This window comes from Equus quagga, chromosome 4 (genome assembly GCF_021613505.1).
Source record: "Equus quagga isolate Etosha38 chromosome 4, UCLA_HA_Equagga_1.0, whole genome shotgun sequence".
Taxonomy (NCBI): domain Eukaryota; kingdom Metazoa; phylum Chordata; class Mammalia; order Perissodactyla; family Equidae; genus Equus; species Equus quagga.
Window position 1 is genome coordinate 14240532 of NC_060270.1, and position 17151 is coordinate 14257682.

At 41.1% G+C, this 17151-nt stretch overlaps 1 protein-coding gene across 17 annotated transcripts in view; it reads left to right on the forward strand.

Annotated features, from left to right (window-relative positions):
• The window catches only part of PHLDB2 (pleckstrin homology like domain family B member 2), a 223587-nt gene that overhangs the window by 71443 nt on the left and 134993 nt on the right, over positions 1-17151 (forward strand). For 16 of the 17 annotated variants that reach the window (XM_046658175.1, XM_046658179.1, XM_046658176.1 and 13 more), the window contains exon 1: positions 13807-13876. The exons of the other annotated variant lie outside the window; for it this stretch is intronic. In XM_046658175.1, coding sequence (XP_046514131.1) covers positions 13829-13876 — 48 coding nt within the window. In that variant the 5' untranslated portion in view covers positions 13807-13828. Of the gene's footprint in view, positions 1-13806; positions 13877-17151 lie in introns of those variants that run through there. 17 annotated transcript variants of the gene reach the window in all.

The window sequence follows — 17151 nt, forward strand, 5'->3', positions numbered from 1 at the left end:
CTTTTTTATCTCCTTCTGTTTGAATGAGCATCCACCCCATGGAGAGACTACCACATCCCATTGGTCTGGGAGGAGTACAGCTCATATAACCGAGAGGGGAGGGAGCCTAGCTAAGCCTGCTTTCCCTGCCCAATCAGCTGCTTCTATTAAAAACAGAACTATTTATTCAAACAGCTCCCTAAATATAAGTTTATCACTAGGAAAACATTTTCTAAAATAATCAGAAAGAGAGGCAGCTATGTAACTTAGGACAAGTTACTCAACCTCTCAGAACTTCAGTTCCCTTCTCTGTAAAGCTGGAACCACACCACTGACTGTACAGGGCGATGAGAGGCTCTAATGCCTAAAGTACCAAACGCAGAACTCGTCATCATTCGTAGCAGTTGATGGTAAACTTTAAGGAAATACAAATACTTTAGCATAATGTGATAACCCTCTCACTAAACATTAACTCTTTTATTCCAAACATCAGTCTAAACTCTTTCCCTTCAGATCTCAGGAGAATAGAACCTATTATTTTATCCTGAAAATTCTTTGAGTCCTAGAAGCCTTACAAATTGGTATACATTGGTACACAAGTCCCCGAAGATGCTTCTTTTTAGCCTTATTTCTTCTCATTTGAGTAGGAGGAAGCTTTTGAAACCCACTTAAGAGGCGAGGCCATGTCTGTACCAGATTCCACCTCTCACTTCCTGCTTCTTTCTTCCCTGGGGCATCCTATTGACCTGTATCCAGAGCATCAGCTCCATCCCAGCCATCTGACTTCCTCCTGCCACCAACTCCCGAACTGAAACCTACTTTCCCTTCTCCTGGGTTTTTCAGGGTGTCGCTCTTCTACCACATACAACGGAAACACTAGACACCTCGCTCCAGACATTCCAAATCAGACTCTGTGGGAGTGAAGTTGGAACTCACATTTTAACAAGCTCCTTGAACGAGTCTTAGGTACATGAAGCTTGAGAATCCCGGCCTTAAAGCAGGGGCAGCGTTTATGTGGGCAGAGACAAGTCTAACTGCACTATTCATGATGACTTTATAGCTTTAAAAACCAACACCCCAAGTTAATAGGTGAAAGCTCACATTAATGATTCCCGAACGGTAAGGTACTGGCTGTTGACAGTGGGAGAGCCGATTTTAAATGGCACACTCACTTGGCATGAAATAAGAATGAGTCACAAAGTGAGGTTCTTTTCAATTCTCTTTCTATCTGATTACACAAGGAGTAAGTCTCAGAGAAGTTCTATGTGTCTTCCACCATATCACTAACACTTCCCAATCTGCCTTTTTTAACAAAAAGAGAGTAGGTTTCAGGTTACAACTTTCTCAAGCAACAATATTTAACTAGAATGGAAAAAAATTGTATGATTTTCTATGTATTTATTTTTATTGTTTCCCTCTATTTTTTTAGTAGTAATATAAAATTTGCTTTTATTAATTTAAATATTAAATAGTGAGTTAATTAAAAAAATAATGGTCCTGGTAGTATATGGTATGGCAAAAATCATGAAGGGTAAAACTGAACAACTAAAGTTTTGAAAAAACTGTCTAGTAGATAAAGAAGTATGAGCAGGTTAAAGTAGTCTTTAGAATAAAATTAGAAAACGGATTTTTGTGTTGTACTCCATGATGCTAAGTTTTACATTCATCTCTCACGTTACTTTATGCACAACAGGGGCAGTTCATTTAACATTTCTTGGATACAGAATATGAACAAGGTTCCACACCAGTTGTCTTATAGGTATAAGGGGGAGTAAAAACCTCTTTCTCTTCCTATGGACCATATACAAAATAGCAAAACCCAAGAGTTTTTTATTGGTCAAGGGCATGGGTTTACTGCTTATTAGTTTGGGACAATTATATATCTAATACATACATCCATAGGTACACATGTAAATATATATATTTGTAAACTAAGTACAGTGCCCAACACATAGAAAGTGCTTAATACAGGCTTATTATTCCATTGCTATTTTAAATCAGCACAGCTGCCACTTTTTATTGTTTCTCATTAATAGAAATGAATCATTAGAAAGGTCACGTGCTGAGGACGGTACATTTAAACCTTTCATCACTCCCACCTTGTAATTCTTTACTCTTCAAATTAGGCTGAAGCACAACTTGAATCCCTTGACCAAAATTATTTTCCCATATTTTCCAGCATTTATATTGTACCTTGCCAAACTCTCATCTCATAGCCAATTAGATTTAGGACCATGGTTCCCCAGGTGGAGGTAGCCCAGAATATAAAACTAGGCTCAGAATCTCTGGACTGCTGGGGACCAGGGCTTCTCAGCTTTTATAGAACCACTAACAGTAATACTGCTTAGCTGACTAAGTATAAGAACTGATTCAGAAAGAGTAGAAAGGAGAGTGAATTTTGTCCACTTTACTAGTAATATGTCTCTTAGGAGAGAAGATAGGCTGGCAATAGATTATTTAAGTTATTAAGTACTAAACTAAATTTTCTAGCCCATTAGGCCTTTATTTCTTCTTTGATGAGCTATGGTGCCTTATTTTTTTCAGTGATGTCTTCTCATTTTTTAAAAAATACAGTTATGTCCTTTCTGAGATTGATCTCTTTTGTGAAAGGCTTTCACAGAATGTTGTGGTTCCTGTTAAATATAAGCTGACTCATGGAAATGAGTTTTGGAAAGCCACTCTTGCTTGAAAAGAAATAAAAAATAACTGCGTGTGTGTTTGTGTTTCCACTCAATAAAGTATGAGAGAAAGATGCAGTGGCCTTGCAATTGGAGATGTGGTGGCCCTTGTTTGAAACCAGGAGAGTGAGATCCTCTTGGAGGCCATATGTTGAATAAATGACATGTTCACAAAATACTTTCACAGGGGCCGGCCCTGTGGCTGAGTGGTTAAGTCTGTGTGCTCTGCTTCAGAGGCCCAGGGTTCAGATCCTGGGAGCGAACATGGCACCACTCGTTGGGCCGCATTGAGGCGGCGTCCCACATGTCACAACTAGAAGGACTCACAACTGGGATGTGCAACTACATACTGGGAGGGGGTGGATTTGGGGAGAAAAAAGCAGGGGAAAAAAATACTTTCACAAAATATGGTCACATAGTTTTTCTTTTGTTGCTCACTTTACCCTCTCCCCCAACACAGGTTATTAGTACTGGGTTAGTTTCTCCTACTGGGATCAACTTTCATATCTCCTACTTAACCCCACTAGCCAAGAACTCTAGGGATTGACTTTACCACAAGTGGGCTAGTCCTGCATCCACCCTCTAAGGGAAGAGTCAGATGGGACCACGATTGCCATACATCCTCCACATCACACACTATCACTATTAAAGATGGGTCCTACAAAGTCTAACATCTCTTTGTAGTTATGCCCTTGATAGCACTACAGTGATGCCTAACAGTAAGGCTCCAAAGTTGCAGCTCTCTTAATCTTTCCCCACGAGGCTGATACCAGTCCAGACTGAATCCAGAGGAAATTCTGACATCAGCTACACACTGTGCCACAATCATTCCAATACATCTTGGGCTCTGGTCACTATAGTAAATGTTCCTTTCCTCAAAGTTAGTTTTATTTCACAGATCTTGTTGCTTTTCCCTTCCAAATGACCTTCCAATGTTCATGTCCATCCCAGTTCACAATGATAAATCTTAACTTCAGAGATGAGGAATTCTAACCAATTCTTCTGCATGAGAATCTGAAAAAAGCAGAGTAGATAACCCATCTGAATTCAAGGTCCCTTAGCCTCTTTCACGTCTGATCATCTGAAGTGGAAGGCCTGTCTACATCTTTAATGCATGGCATAGTCAAAGACACTGACTGCTTCCCACCTGGGGGACACTGGGTACAGGAGATCTGCATCTCAAATTCTAGTTTATTTGTTTGTTTTTTCTTTTTTGAAGAATTTCTATAACAAGAAATTTTGAGAGGCTGCCTAAAATGTCAAAAAAAAAAAAAAAAAAACCAAAGTGGGTGTCCTAGAAATATAATTAGTACATTCTCTATGGATATACTGTACTTCCTCCCAGCAAACAAACCCACTATTTTCTCAACCCTGATGTTATTTATCCTTTAGAAGACACCCATTATCATACCATGGCTCATTCTGATCATTCTGATTTTGTTTTATCTGTCTACCCCATAGATAAACAAAACTCAATGGGGTCTGAAAATTTAATTCTCAAGATGCATCCATATTTATCACATAAATTATTGAGCTGGAAACCAAGCAAAGTTGGTGACGTCTGTCAGGCCTCATTTAGCAACCACATCTGGCATGATATGAAATGTCTCTCAGGCTTTAGTGGTCACCAAGCTTTGAAGAAGAGTAGTGTCCAAGCAGAAAGTCTAACCAAAAGGAAACTTGGACTAATGTCAAACCATCCTTGACCTAGTGGCTTGAGGTTGTTCCTTTGCTTCTCTTGAGCTCTCTAGAGAGAGTCGAGCATAGTCTTCTGCTTCTAGCTACTACATGTGGAATTACAGAATTGGCAGGAGACTTAGTGATCAGCAAGTGTAAACCTTTATCGAGTCACAAATTCCTTCACTGTTGTAATGATTGACACAGATGCTTAAGAGTAAAAATGAATACCCTACGTCTAAATATTTAAAAGTTAAAAATAAATATTAAAAAATGGTTAAGTAAATACGTTCTATCTCCCAGTCTTGATAAAAATACCTTCATAGCTACCTGGAAAATGAGATTCGATTGAGAATTGTCAGACCCCTCGGATTTGCATTCTAGAACAGAGAAATGCAGGGAAAGCTAGCCGTGGGCCAGCCTCAAACCCTTCTCTTTTCAATCTCAGATCCATTTAACACTGTGTTGTGCCTCATTCTAGCCCACACCTATAAATTAATGCACATCACCCACAAGCAGTTGCCGCATGGCCACCTGTCACACCTGGATGTATGTATCTTCGAGAGAACAGATCTTTACAGAAGATCTGTTTTGCAAAAGTGATCCTTCCCTGGAGACTTCAGGAAAAGTCTTACATGGTCTTTTAGGTCTTACGTGGTTTCCTCTTTAGGATCCCAAATTATTCTGAGCTTCCAGTGTGAGTCTGAGCTGAATCAGGTCTGCCTTCAGCAACTCTCCCAAGATAGGATCCAAAGAAACAGATGTCTTACACCTTGATGGATTTCACATCTTTTCTGGGCCAGACAAGACTCGTAGTTCTTCTGAGGCTCAAGACACTGGGCCAGGGAGCCGAGCCCAAGAGATTAGCTCCTCCATGTTTCCAAGAGAAGAATTGTAAAGGCTCTGTATTAGGGTTCTCCAGAGAAATAGAACATTTGGAATATATATATATGTATATACAATACATAAAATAATATAATACATACAATATATAATATACACAATTATATATTATATATAGTATTATATAGTTTTATATTGTATTATATATTATGTATGTTATTATATATTGTACTACATATAATACATACCATAATATAGTACATATAATATATAATACATACGACTATAACATATAATAATATACACAATATTATACTATTATAATAATATTCTAATAAAATATAATATATATGTAATAATATTATAATATATAATATTATAATATATAATATTATGTGCCACAGCCTTCTCCTCTCCTCCCCTCCCAGAACAGCAGGCATGGGGCTGCCCTGGGGAACACCCACCGCAGGGCCTTCTCGGGAAACATATGCTGTGAAGAAACATAGAGTGAAGGGTGTCACAAGCCCAGGGAGGGGAACCATGGGCAGGAGGTAGAGTTTAGCATCAGTGGGACCAATGGCCATGTCACCAAATAGGCGGGTGGAGTACCACAAAGGAGTGGCCCTGGTTTCAAAGGAGCAGTGGCCAGGCCTCCAGCTCAGGGCTGGTTGATGGTTCCTCAAGGAGGGGCTCAGTGTAAATATACATGATTTATTTTATCAAAAAATAAATAAACGTATATGATTTACTCTAAGGAATTGACTTACGTGATTATGGAGTCTGGCAAGTTCAAAATTTGCAGAGTAAGCCAGCGGGCTAGAGACCAGGGAAGAACTGATGTTGTGTCTCAATTCCAAGGCAGTCCGCTGGCAGAATTCCCTCTTCTTCAGGAGAAGTCTGTCTTTTTTCTCTTAAGGCCTCCAATTGATGGGATGGGGCCCACCCACATTACGGAGGGTAAGCTGCTTTACTTGTCTACTCACTTAAATGTGAATCTCTTCTAAAAAACACCTTCACATCAACATCAGACCAAATATCTGGATACCATGGCCTGGACAAGTTGACACAAAATAAATTCACCATCACAGCCTGCATGACAGTAAATCTGTCCCCAGGTACAACACCAGTAATGACACTAAAAATAAGACCTTGTTTGCCAAGTGCTACTACATTTTCTAAAGTTGCATTTGAACATGTCCATCTTATTACTGTACCCAGTAAAATTTCAGTAACCTGGGGGCGGCCCATTAGGCTGCCTAGCAGTCAGAAACTCTAGGTTTTATTTCCATTCCAGACTGCTGGCAGGCAAAAATGTCAGTACTGAAAAGACATACAGCTTCCACAGGGTAACAGCTTTACTAGGCATGACCAAATTTCCCCAGGAAGAGTTTGAATTTCAGTTGTCAGGAAATCCTATATTTGGCAAATTGGGGTGATGTGTCAAGCCCCATAAATAAAAGCAGGCCAGGTTACTTACAACTATACTGATTATCTTTCCAGTCTACTTTTGGAAGCCAGAACCTTTGGTAGTAAAGTTAAGTATTAGCTTCTCTCCTGCTGCTTTTCTCTATTTCTTTTGCACTGTGCATCAGAGAAAGAAAAAGTATCTTCTTTATTTTATATATATATATATAATTTACTTAAATATAAATTTATTTATATATATAAAGTGAAAGAGATACCTTTTTTCTATCTATATAAATAATCTGAATTCACTAAGGATTCTAAGAATCCAAATAAAATTTACGATACTTTGTAGACACTCAAATTAGAAGTCACTGGGGCTGTGTCATCTGTTCAATATAAACTAAGCAAAGAAGAAAAGAGACAGAAATTTATAGGATGCAAAGTGGGAATATTAACTATAATGATAATATCATGGATTAAACGCAAACTATATACGGCAAACACCAGCAGGCACATTTGTATACACAACTTCTAGTTCTAAATACAAGACAGTAAGTGTCATTTCTCCCACTTAAAGGTAAGATTAAGTCTCAGAAAATTTGAACGACCTACCGAACACTGAAAACAACTTGTTCTGCCAGGACTCAAGCAGCTGTTTCTTTTCAAAAATGAAAGGCAGGTACAGAAGAGACACCTCTCAGATTCCTCTCGGTTCCAGGAGTGTAAGGAAACTCAGGAAGTTTCAGCAGGCATATAAAGTATTCTCGTCTCCCAGAACTGAAAATCTCACTGGGCAGTCTCCAGGCCACCTCAAGTTTCTGGAATTTATTCACGCCATCTTAAAAAGTAGGACTTTATCCATTGCAGTGAAAATCCAGTAAGAAAGACCAAAGCCAAGGTAGAGAATCTTTTCCTATGAGCTCTAGGAAAGACCGGCAAGTTGCAGAAGAGGAAGCCTGAGGGATTAAGTTGATGATTTAAGCTCTTTTTTCACTCTTATCTCCCCTCCTTTGTGTCAGTTGGTGACAAGGACCACTGCCAAAAATCGCCAAAACTTTTCTTCCTTCATTTATTCTTTCCTTCATTTTGTTGATCACATACTCCATACCCAACATAGCACTACAGTCATGTGCTGCATTATGACACCTCGGTCAACAATGGACCCCATACACGATGGTGGTCCCATAAGATTAGTACCGTGTAGCCTAGGTGTATAGCAGACTATACTATCTAGGTTTGTGTAAGTACTGCAGAGGAGGAAGTTTCCTCTACCCTTCTAGGTTCTTCTGTCTGGTCTAAGAATTAAATTGACATGAAAATTGACAGGAAAAAAACACACAAAAGTTTAATAACATGTGTACATAGGAGAAACCCAGAGAAACCAAGTAACTCACCAAAACAGCCAAAGCCCTCACCTTAAGCACCATCCTCAGCTGAAGACAAAAGTAGATGTTGGGGGTGGGGAGAGTCAGGCACTTCAAAGGGAAGGAAGGCAGTTCGTAGGTAGGTGAAAAGGAGCAAATGTTTGGAAAACGAGTGTTTGGCCACACAAAAACAGAAGAACACAGAGGGGAGCCCAACAAACAGGCTTTTCCAGGTTCTTCCCTATCTACCACCTGTTTCATGCCATGCTAAGGTGAAAGCTCACTTCCTGAGACAGGGTTTTTAAATTTTTTAGGCAGTTAAGGGGGAGGTAACAAGAAATACTTTCTGAGTCTTTTCTTTCTTAAAAATAATCAGCCTGAAATAATCCTCATGTTAAACAGACACATTTTGGGGTGGCAAATTGTATTTCCCTTCAGTACCGTCTATGATGGTCACATGACCAAAGTGCCTAAGGACACATTTCTCAGAATGTGTCCCCGTTGTTAAGTGATGCGTGACTGTATAAACAAAGAAGTAAAAGACACAGTCCCTGCCCTTGTAGAATTTGCTGTTTAGCCCTGGAGAAAAACAAATATAGACACAATTATAATATATCTGGTTAAGTAAAAAAGTAGATTTATGCAACAGATAGTGTGGGAGCAAAGAAAGGGCTTCAAAGCACCAAGCAATTTACTTTCCTGGGAGGAGCCTCAAAGATGATGGTGCTGCCAGGTGGTCGAAGGAGCAGCAGTAGTATTAGTTGTCCAAGGGATCACCAGGTGATGCTGGGATGCTCAACCAGGGCAACTTCCAGAGGAGCCTGTGAGCCAGGTGGCCTCAGGGACCAGGAAGAAGATGTGAGTTGTGAAAGACCCTGATCACCCCTTTCACTTCAGACCAGAGTTCTTGATTTAAAGAGGTGAAATTCTAACAGTTCCTACGAAAGAGAACTGAGAAATGAAAGAGATGTTCTCAAATTTCTACCCCATTTGTACTTTGGGTTGGTATGCCTGAGAAAATGCTTATTCTGACATTTTTAGATATTTTCAGATAATTCACTTGCATCAACTCAACTCAGAAATTTCAAATAAAGCAGTGCCATATCACAATGCTCGCGGAAAAGGTGTTTATCATTAAATGAATTGTAGAATCGTGCGTCTGCAGATGATAAAGCTTTAAGGCGAATAATGCCCCTAATTGCTGATCTCAAGAGCCCTCTGTGGAGCAGCCAATGGCTCTGCCCCCTAGAATTGTGGAGTAGACTCTGCAAAAGTTCTCTCGCTAGCCGTCAGGTCCACACTGACCGAACAGTGTTCCGGGCTTTCATAGACCTAGCAAAGGCTGTCCATTTACACCTACATCTAGATGGACACATTCACAGCAAACTTAAATTGGAGACAAATGTCAAATCACAATCATACACATCAACATCCTTTAGATCTTTAGAACGACCTGGTCATTACATAATGGAGAAATAAATGTATGCTAGTCCACATACCACTAAAGGGTGAAAAGAAAATATGTGTTCTTGATTTCTCTGTGACTGGTCTGATGTCCCTCACCAGCCCTCTTGCCTCTGGGTAGCAGTACACGTGCGCGCGTTTGTGTGTGCGTGTGTACACGTGGGAGAAGTACGGGTGGAGATTTGGTTCAATCGGGTAGTCTTATCTGTCTCTTTAGGTACCTTGGTCTCAGCTGGATTACTCACAAAAATGCTTGGTCTTTCAGAGCTTCATTCCCTCCCCCTATTAATCTCCACGATGGCACCTGAGTGTAGATGTGTAGCTCGAGGTAGTTGAGAGGAGGCCTGGTCCAAGGATCTATACTGTGTTGTCTGGATCTTGCTGGTCTCTTCTGTAGAGTGGCTGATCCCAGCTGCTCCCTGGACTGATGATTCTGTTGGCATCCGCTGCTGAAGACCGCAGCTGGCGTAATTTGTAATTTATGGTCTGTTCTCTCAGCTCGTTTGGGCCCAGGAATTTCTCCTGAGGACTCAATCCTCCCTCAGTCCTCAATGGTGCTGTGCATCCCACCTGAGGTCTGCCTGGTCCCCTGTGGTTCCCGGGTCAACTGCTTGATTCTGCAACCCCCAACTCCAGAGGCACTTTGCCCTTACTTGGTGACTTTCAGCAAACTTTCGCCTCCCTTCCTGGGGCAAGTGGGAATTTTTGAGTCTGTCTATGCCACTTGGGAACAAAGCTAAACTCAGGCCTGTCTCTGTCTGATCCACATTGCTTTTACTTTCATGTGATTATTAAGGGTTGAATTGTGTCCCCCCAAGAGATATTTGAAGTCCTAATCCCCAGTACCTCGGAATGTGACCTTATTTGGAAAAAGAGTCATTGCAGATGTAATTAACTAAGATGAGGTCATACAGGAATAAGGTGGGCGCTTCATCCAATATGCCTGGTGTCCTTATAAGAAGAGACACAAACGCACGAGGGGAGAGAGACGGAAGAGCTGCAGCTGCAAGCCAGAGAATGCCAAGGATTGCCAGCAAACCCCCAGAAGCTGGGAAGAAACAAAAGATTCTCGTCTGCAGGTGTCACAGAGAGCATGGTCCTGCTGACACCTTGGTTTTGAACTTGTAGCCTCCAGAACCGTGAGACAATAAATTTCTGTTAAGCCCCCCAGTTTGTAGTACTTTGTCACAGCAGCCCCAGGAAACTGATACACTACCCCGGGATTGAGTTGGGATCTCTTGGGTGCTGTGAGGGGACCTCCTTCCAGCATCCCAAACACAACAGGAAGCAGACAGACCCTGTGGGTTCTCCTCAGTCTAAAAGTGCCCTACCCTACCCCACGCCCACCACCTTTCACCCCTGGAGGTCAGGGCACATGGCTGACTGCCTGCTCTGTATACATTTCTCTCCCTCTTCTCCCAGCTGTCCAACAGGACCCAAAGGGTCAAGCTTTCTTAACTTCCTTTTCCTATCTGACTCAGATATCCCCCCCCTTTTTTTTCCTTAAGAAGCTTTACCCTGAGCTAACATCTGCTGCCAATCTTTTTTGTTTTGTATGTGAGCCACTGCCACAGCAAGGCCACTGACAGATGAGTGATGGAGGTCAGTGCCCAGGAACTGAACCTGGGCTGCTGAAGCAGAGTGCGCTGAACTTAACCACAGGCAACTGGGGCTGGCACCAGACACCCCTTTCTAAAACCCTATGATCAAATCCACTAGGCCTTACCTCTTGATGCATTAAAGGAAACAAGAAAAGAAAGAAAGAAATTTCAATTTTTCTCTCCAAAAAGTCTGGCTTTTGAGTCTCTTGCTTTGCTGCAGACTCAAGTATCCCATTTGAGATGCCAGAAGCTGGCTATTGACTGTTTCATCACCTTTACAATTCTAAATCTCAGGCACATCAAAGGATCATCACGTGTAGCTGTGATGCAAGAAGCTCGGACGTGAACAATACTTGACGGCAGAACGGTCAGTCACAGACTCATTGCTCTGTTACGTCTCCATCCGCAGACAACTTGTGACTTGCAACTTCATCTCTCCTTTCCTTGAGGGATGAAACCCTTAGCTATACCCTCTCATCCTCCAACCCATTAGCTGGTGTGCACATTTCCTTCTGGCAGTCTGGACCAGAAACAGCCTGACAGGCACACTGCTAGCTACTGGTGTCCCCAGGAATCAGGGTCAGTACTTCTCCTTACAAATAGATCTTTCATCTGACTCATTTGGTGGCTTCGACTGCCCAGTTTTACTGTGTGTTAATGGTCATGATGGTTTTTCTACTTACTGTATAGCCATGTTCCTCCCAAGAACTCTGGAGTGGACATTACTGCTGGTCTACAGCATTCATTGTCCTTTCTTCCTTTCCAACAGAACTGTGATATTGTTCAGATATCCACTCCTTTATGACACAGCCCATGCCCCTCAGTGGCCTGCCAGGTCAAAGCGTTACCCCATAACTTTTTCCCATGATCAGTTCTGGAATGGGCATATGACCCACATCAGACAGACAGGGCTCAAAGAGCTTTTGCTAGAGAATTCCAGGGAAAAAGCTTCCTTGTCCTTAAGGGACACTTCAGGAAGCAAGCCTGCTTTACACTGGAAGTGGGAGAAAAAAGCTTGAGGCCCTGACTGCAGCTGGCAGCTATGTTGCAATTATGAGGAAAACTCTCCTTGGGATGAAGCCTGTGTTCAGCAGAGCTCAGAGATGAAAACTGAAGCCCAGTGAATCCATGATGTCTGGTTATATGAGCCAATGACTTTCGATACAATTTAAACTAATTTGATGGACTTGTGATTAAGAGTATCCTAATGTATACAAACTTTATCAGACATTTTAGAGGTATTTAAATAAATGTCACAAACACAAATCAGTGGAGAATAATTCAACAACATACAAAAGGCTGAGATTTTTTCTGATAAGCTGGATCCAGATTCTTAACTCTCAGCACATTTCTATGTTGGTGATATATGAAGATTCTTACAGTATCAGAAGGAGAGATCTGCAGGGAGACATCAAGATATTAGCGTGAAAAGAGTCTCAACTTTTTTGAACTCATAATGAAGCCAGGTGTGGTGGGAAATGCTTGGAGCAGAGTAAGATAAATAGGCGTTTTCCATTGAAGGACATGCAAACCATACTTCCTTTTAAATGACGTTGTAAGTGCTACATTATTATGAAGGTTTTTTCACTTAAATGTTCTCAATTTTTGGCCCACTTAAATCATTAGCCTATAAGAGAGCTGGAAAAGGAAAGGAAGGTTCAAATAATACAATCAATTATCTTCTCTTTGATTGTTTTAAGAAGCTTAATTTAGGTAAGAGTTTTCTGGAATAAAACCTGGGTTATCTTTAAATCATCTTTGTCATCTCTCCTTAGTATGTTTATTATTATTAATATTAATGCAATATAAAGCTAAGTGTTCGATTGTCTTATCAAACAGTCTTTTAAATAAAGCCTTAAAAATATACTAGTCAGGTAAAACTCTTTCTACATGGTAATTGCTGGAATTATTCCATTATTCAAAGGGATAAACCTGGCACACCAGGAATAAGTTCACCCACATACTCTTTATTCATGTCTAGAAAGTGTCATTTTCTGAGGCATATGGGTAACTTTAAACACTTGTGCCATTTTTCCTTCCTTTGCCTAAGCACCAAGGACTCTTTGGAGCTAAAATGAGAATTGGACCCTACATTTACTCTCCAATGGGTAGAGTCAGGACACAAGAAAGCATAATAGTAGAACAAGAGGAAATCCTTAAGGGCCAGTAGTAATGCTGTAATTTTGCTCTGTGGTCAAGGAAGAAATGCAGGAACTCTGCCATCCCACACTTCTTAGGCAGTTCTGCCCAGGGAGGTGTGGTCATGTGGTGAGAGGGTGGAAGTGGGGCAGAGGGTGAAGATCAGATGAACCAGAGCCTTCTGGGAGAGACAGGAGGGACCTGGGAGCCAGGCAGGACCACCTATCTGTAATTTCTCACTGTAGCACTGATTGCAGCCAGGACTTCCTTCGTCATGAATTCCTTTACTTGTAACACATACAGGTCCATTCACTGAGAATGACAAGTTGTTCATTATAGTACTTTGGGATTTCTATTCAAAACTGGGAGATTTGCAAGAAGTAACTCTAACACGAATGTTGAAACACTCATAATTCTGGATAAATAGATGTCTATTTTATTTACCTAAGCTAATGCTCAGTGAATGTAAAGCAACACGATCACCTTTACCTTATTAACACGGATGGGGAAAGAAACCTAATCTGAAGATTTCCAAGGAATAAATCTAGGAAATTTAAGGTAGTACAATGATTTAACCTAATTTAATCAGTTTGATGCTTGGGCCTGTGCAATGTCCTTCCTTTGCTTTCTTTCACTGGAGTTATTTGTTCTGAAAGCAGATGCTGAGGACCTCTGAATGATGGCTCTGAGTGAGGCTCTGCGTGATAGAGCAAACCTAAACAAGGTATTGGTCATTATCTTCCAAACTTTTAAAAGAAACAGTGCGTAACACACGCTATTTGTTGAATATTGAATGAATAATCCATAGCAAAAGATAAACCAGAAGTCACTTCTGAGTTTTATGGAATATTTGCTTTTTTATTTAAAGTTAACATTAAAATTCATTCTGGCGGCCGGCCTGGTGGTGCAGCGGTTAAGTTCGCACGTTACGCTTCGGTGGCTCAGGGTTTGCCAGTTCAGATCCCGGGCGTGGACATATGCGCCACTTGTCAAGCTATGCTGTGGCAGGAGTCCCACATATAAAATAGAGGAAGATGGGTGTGGATGTTAGCTCAGGGCTAATCTTCCTCAAAAAAAAAAATTCATTTTGTAGTATCTATTTGATGGTAAGGTGAATACATTTGACCATTCAAATTTGGCATAGAAGGCACTAAATTGATAATCTATGTTCAAATAATGAGCAATATATTTTGTGATTTCAAAATACATAGACTATTTTCATGAGCATAGGATTCTATTAAATGAGACTAAGCAACTCTGTCTGGAGGGAATTTCAGGTTGACCTAAGAACCCTGTCAAAGCTCTAGTGAGCCTTTGTGCAAGAAAGCACTTTGTAAAGTGCTGTGAAGCTGTTTATAAAGCACGGAGTTATCAGAATGGAAGCTGAAATCAGACAGGCTGGAGCTGAAGTCCCAGGTCTGCTGCTTGCTGACTATACACAAGTTATTTTACGTCTGTAAACCTTAGTTTGCTCATACATAAAATGGAAAAGAATAATACTATCTACCTCACGCATTTTCAGTGATGTGAAGTGAGCCGACGCACAAAAACATTTTAGCCTAGTAGCAGTTCAGAGCAAGAGCTCACTGTCAGCCGTCATCATCTTCTTTTTCTTCATCATCATCCTTACCACCAGAGGTGGCAATTTCTCCCTACTGCTCATCCTACAAAATGTCAAGACTCCCGAGAGGAAAAAAGGAAAGGAAAAAGAAAAAGAAGCAGAGGCGCTGCTACCTCACATTCTTATAATCTCTCACCTAGAACAATCTGTACACTGGTCTCTTCAGGCTTGTCCTCCTCAGATCGACCTTCCAAGCCACCAAAGAGACCTGTTAGGGCAGAAACCTGCCCCATCCCTCTTCTCATTCTTACACAGTTGCCTGTTATCTACTGGGCAGAGTCCAGGGCCTTTCTCTGGATTTTAGGGAGGACCTTTGAGAGCCGAGCTCCTGTCTGTCCCTCCAGGCTCAGCTCTGATCTGGTGGACCAGAGCAGACCAGGGAAATCTGGTAGACCTCGCTGTCTCCTGGCCAAATCCTACTCGGCTATGACTCAGTTAAGAAAACACCAAAAAACTGAGCAACTCAGCTCAGACTGTTACCTCCTGGGAAGCGACATGCTCACTCCTCAAATTGCTTTATAAATACACTAGGCTGTGAGCTCTTTATGGGGAGGGTACCAGGGCTTACCACAGCACGTGGCACGTTTTAGGTTCTCAATAACTATTTCCAGATGAATGGCTGAATGAATAAATGAATGAATACACATCAAAAATCAGATGCAAAGTATATAGATTTGTAGAGTTGCTCGAGCCAGGTACCCTTGCAGGGCTTGAAGGAGACCAAAAGATAATATTCTTTTCCCAATCAAGTTTGAAAACAATGAAAAAGTAGACATGGAAGTCTGGCAGAAGGAGATAAAGATGTCATCTTCATTACCGATAAAGCTGGTAAAGGAGGGCATGGCTTAGGTGCATGACAACAGCAGACTTCCTAAAACTGCACTCCAGAATTAGGTAGACTTGCCCACCAGTCACTGCACAGCTCCCCGCTAGAGGACTTCTCTGCACAACTTGGGGCGTGAAAGAGCAGAGCAGAATGTACAGTTCCTAAGGTCAGCTGGCTCCCAACTACACAGAGCCAGTTTATTTCCCAAATGCACCAATGAGAGAGTTGCCTCTTCTCTAGGGCAGAGTGAGTCAAGTCGGGGAGAGAGGTCACGAGGGTTACAGCAACTGTTGTAACTCCGACTTGCAAACATGGAGCCAGGGGGAGTCACTCTGCTCCCCAATATTTTTATGTGCACTGATTCATTTAGATGCTGGTGATAATTCCCACAAGTGACAGGAAGAGTGGACCACAAAGATACCCCTAAATTATATATCAGTCAATGGATTATCTTTTGACATCCCCTCTCTAATTCCCACTCTTCAGTTGATCTATGAACATAAGTTGAATTGCGTACTTAGACCAACTTCTTATCAAGATTTTAAAATTGTTTTGGCTTCTAAAAGATTATACCTCCTCTTTTACTCAATTAATTCAATGAAACCCAACAAATAGTTCTTGAGACTCTGCCAAGAGCCAAACACAGTAGAGTACAAAGATGAACTCATCATAGTGGTCCTCTGGAGTTTACAAACCACTCAGCATCTGCTGGATCTTTTCTCCTGGGTACAAAGAAGGGAACTCGGTCACTTATGAGATCAAAATGAACAGAGACAAATATTTACAACTTTTTTCCTAATTTCCAAATGTTTTTCTGAGTAGTTAAATGACTGTTCATCCAGAATTTAAGCCATTTCTCTTCTCCTATCATCAACATTAATTAGAGCCAAGATACTAATGATAAAGGTCACGGAAACCACTAGGGAGCCATTTATCTACTCTCATTGCCCATATTGCACCATCTCACAAGGTCTGCAATTGGTAAATGGGGGAACTGGGTGAAAGGGTTCAGATAGATTATGCCAATCCATCACCACAACTGGAAAACAACTCACTAGTGGATGGCTTGTTTCACCTCCCTGAACGAAGGCATCATACATACTCCTCTCCTATCCTGGCTTCCTGGATCTGCCATTATTCTTTTGCAAAAAAAAAAAAAAACCTTGACATCTTATGTTTAAGAGTTCTATTTGTCTTTTACTTAACTAGATTCTGGAAGACTACCCACATGATTTCACTAGATATTTAACTTATTTTGTTTTGACTTCATTTTGCCTTATATCTTCTCATCACAAAACAGACAGGACTATCCAAAGAAACAGGGATTAGATGCGGTTTGAATTCCTAAGAGATTCAGATGCAGGGTCTACTCCCAACTTCAACTTTTTAGCCAAACCATTATGGAGAAATTGGTAATTTCGCTCCCCTCAGCTGCACTAAGTGACGTGCATAAAGCTACTAAAATTTGGAACAGGACTCCACGGTCTCAGCATCATTCTTGAGTACCAGAAAAGCAGCTTCTCTCCTTCCTCCCGCTTCTATGCTTGTATTA